Source organism: Dromiciops gliroides, chromosome 3, assembly GCF_019393635.1.
Source record: "Dromiciops gliroides isolate mDroGli1 chromosome 3, mDroGli1.pri, whole genome shotgun sequence".
Classification (NCBI taxonomy): Eukaryota; Metazoa; Chordata; class Mammalia; order Microbiotheria; family Microbiotheriidae; genus Dromiciops; species Dromiciops gliroides.
In genome coordinates this window covers 351,875,120-351,878,368 of record NC_057863.1, presented here as the reverse complement: position 1 = coordinate 351,878,368, position 3,249 = coordinate 351,875,120, and the positions used below count along the sequence as shown (strand labels likewise).

The following is a 3,249-nucleotide window of genomic DNA, read 5'->3' as shown; positions in this document are numbered from 1 at the left end:
CCAGTGGTAGATATCACCTTACAGTGACTAACCATGTACTACTCACAGTATACCTTCAGACTCTGGTTTATATAAAAGCTTGGGCCTCCAAAGGGTTCATTAATTTAAGGATAGAGAATTAGTTTATTTCATTTGCCTATGAACTGTCATCAAAATTTATCAGAGGAAGCTTTCATGGCTCTCAAGTTGTACTCCAGCCATCTAATGGGAAGGGAATATTTTTCCAAAGCAGTATTAGGCTTTTTCTCCCATCTAAGAGACCTCTTTCTTTTCATAGCCAACAAATTCTCAAAAAACAGATTGGTCATTTTACTCCATTGTCCTATGTGACTGCACTGTACAACACTGAGTTGTAAATTCTTAGAAACTTGGGGTCTACTCCTTTTGACTCTGGTTGAAATCACTTTATTATACAGCATATCTCACCCATGGTAACTGGCTTTTTGACATGCCATTGCCTTCCACAGTGCTCCTTTTACCTCCTTATTTCTAATAGTATAAATGAACGGATTCAAAAGTGGGGTGAGGATAGTGTTGAGCACAGATACCACCTTGTTTATCTTGAATGAGGAATGTGCTGTGGGTCTCAGGTACATGAACAGAACTGCTCCATACAGCAGAGAAACAACAGTTAGGTGAGAAGCACAGGTAGAGAATGCCTTCTGGCGACCTGTGGCTGAGGGGATCTTCAGGATAGTGGACACTATATAAATATAAGAAACTACTGTGAAGACAAGTGACCCTGGTATGATCAGGCTAGTTGCTAGAAGACCCAGAAACTCTAGTAGGCTGGTATCTGCACAGGCCATTTTCAGGATGGGGCCAACGTCACAGTAGAAGTGGTTGATGGTGTTGTTGCCACAGAAAGGTAACTGAAAAATCAGAACTGTCTGACAGAAGACAATGGTGAATCCTATCATCCAAGAACTGAGGGCTAGCTGGAGGCAGAGGGAGCTGGTCATGAGAGTAGAGTAGTGGAGGGGCTTGCAGATGGCCAGGTAACGATCAAAAGACATGACTGTGAGGATGAAAAACTCAGTTGTGCCCAAAAAGAAGTGGAAGAAGGATTGTAGCAGGCAGCAGGGAACACAGATGATTGTCCTTGCCACCACAAAAGTTTCCAGCAGCTTGGGAATGACAGTGGTGGTATACCAAATCTCCAAGAAGGACAGGTTGCTAAGGAAGAAGTACATAGGGGTTTGTAGTCTTGGCTCAGCCCAGACAATAGCAATGATAAGTCCATTTCCAAAAATGGTTAAAATATAGATCAGGAAGATCACTATGAAGAGGGGAACCTGCAGTCCATGGATGTCTGGAAAGCCTAGGAGAATAAACTCTGTGACCAATGTGCCATTTCTCATGTCCTTTGCTATCCCTCTAGAAAACAGGCAAAGAGAAAGAAAGTAGTATCTTAGTATCACTAAAATGTAGTCTGGTACAAAGGGGAAACTTTCTAACTATTATAATAAAGTCCCTCATAGAATGGAGCCAGGAAATTTGAATAGTCATCTTTCTACTCAAATCCTTATACATTTGGTTTCACTATTTTGTTTCTTTTGTATATGATTATTAGTATCTACTTCCAGTTAAATCATAATTACAAGACTCCTGAAAGCATACAGTAAATTGGAAATATGAAAAAAAAATTATCTTGAATGTAACAACTTATCATGTGGCACTTGACTAGTTGAGCTGCTCACTGAATACAAATTTTCTGAGTGTAATAGTATTTACCATAGAAATAAAATATGGTAATAAAAATGAATACTTCACCTGTCATATTTTAAGAACTTTATTAATTTACAATTATAATTTATTTATAAATTTATCAATTTGTCCTTTGTTAAGTTGATGTGGTATATGTAGCCAAGTAGTTGTAGATAACAATAGAATTTTAAAACTTACACTTTTATTAGTGATGAACATACCCTAGCAAATAGAATTGATGTTTTCAATGCAAGTCTATTTCCAAATAGAGTCTTCAAAAAGGATTCAAGACCAAATTCAGCTTCAGGGATATCTAGTACAAGTCAGCAATGAATAAAAAAAGTTAAGGAAAGATAAGACTTAAATAAAATTTTAAATCCAAAGATAGGAAAAGCAATTTTTAAGGAAAGCTTATGATTGCCACCCTGTCAACAGTCATCAATGTGGAAAAGTTTATATCAGTATTTGCCAGCCCAATTCATGCTGTGGGGAGATAAACTCTACATTTCCTAACATGAGCTGATCTAAGTACTGAAATGCCTCAGTAAGGCAGTGCTTAGTGTTTGGAGTTGGTGGGTAGGTGGAAGTGGTGGTTTTTTTGGTGGAAGAATTGGGAGCCACAAAGAAGGAGGGGTAAAAAGTCGAAAGATGACACATATTATACAGCAGAGGGAAAGGAGAATTCTGGTTTTAAAGTGTAAAAGTTTTAAGAAATAACCTTCGGCTGTAAAAATGTTTGCAGACTGAAAATATTGTCCCAGGTTACTTAGCAAACACTAATCTATGCATAACATCAAGTCAGAAATTAAATGTGAAAGGGAAGGAGTTGGTTGAATATTCCCTGTGAGTATCCACAAGGGCACTACTGCTTAACAACCATACTGGGAAGTGGATTTCTTCCAAAGACTTTTTTTTTTTAAATGACACAGAACATTCCTTTTACACAATAAAACTTCCCTTCTGTTCATATATCAGCAGATGAGCACATCTGCTCCAGACCTTGCTTCCTATTTTTCTTATAATTGCTAGGGAAAAGAAAAAGGAAGACAGTGACCTTTCTCCTTGAGGCTTACTTATTATGTATTCATCTCTTTTGTGAGGAAGGCTTCTCTGTAAAATGCTCAGGCATTAATTACACAGTTATCAATGTGTATAGTAAATCTTGGCATGGAGAGCAACACAAAATTACTTGTTATCCACTGTTTGATTCTTTCTCTATGTAATGGAACATGAATTCCTCTAGTGCTCAGGGAGAAAACTTTTTTCTCTCCCTTCCCATATTATCTTCTGGAGTCTGCACTTATCTCCAAGAGACAACTGTTCCCACTTTACATGGCCATCAGCTCTAACATATTCCTATGAAGCTGTAAGTGGTTTAGTCTGTGCTTGGGAACAAGATGCTAAGTGGTCAGCCTGGGCCCTCACATCTGACAGATGTGGTAATGTCTACTCCCATAAAGGAATGAGGAGGCATTCTTTTTACCTACACATACACCTTCAGAGGCAAACACTCTTACATAAACCTGGTTTCAGACCCATAGC

At 38.2% G+C, this 3,249-nt stretch overlaps 1 protein-coding gene across 1 annotated transcript; it reads right to left on the bottom strand.

Moving 5' to 3' along the window:
* Positions 1 to 422: 422 nt before the first annotated feature.
* On the bottom strand, positions 423 to 1,415 carry LOC122747598 (olfactory receptor 6X1). The gene has a single exon (XM_043993530.1). It carries the CDS (start codon positions 1,359 to 1,361, stop codon positions 423 to 425), a length of 939 nt encoding a protein of 312 aa, XP_043849465.1. The 5' UTR covers positions 1,362 to 1,415.
* Between the last annotated feature and the right edge of the window lie 1,834 nt (positions 1,416 to 3,249).

Bases quoted from the DNA above. Each gene is read 5' to 3' on its own strand.
- LOC122747598 (XM_043993530.1), bottom strand. From the start codon at position 1,361: ATGAGAAATGGCACATTGGTCACAGAGTTTATTCTCCTAGGCTTTCCA.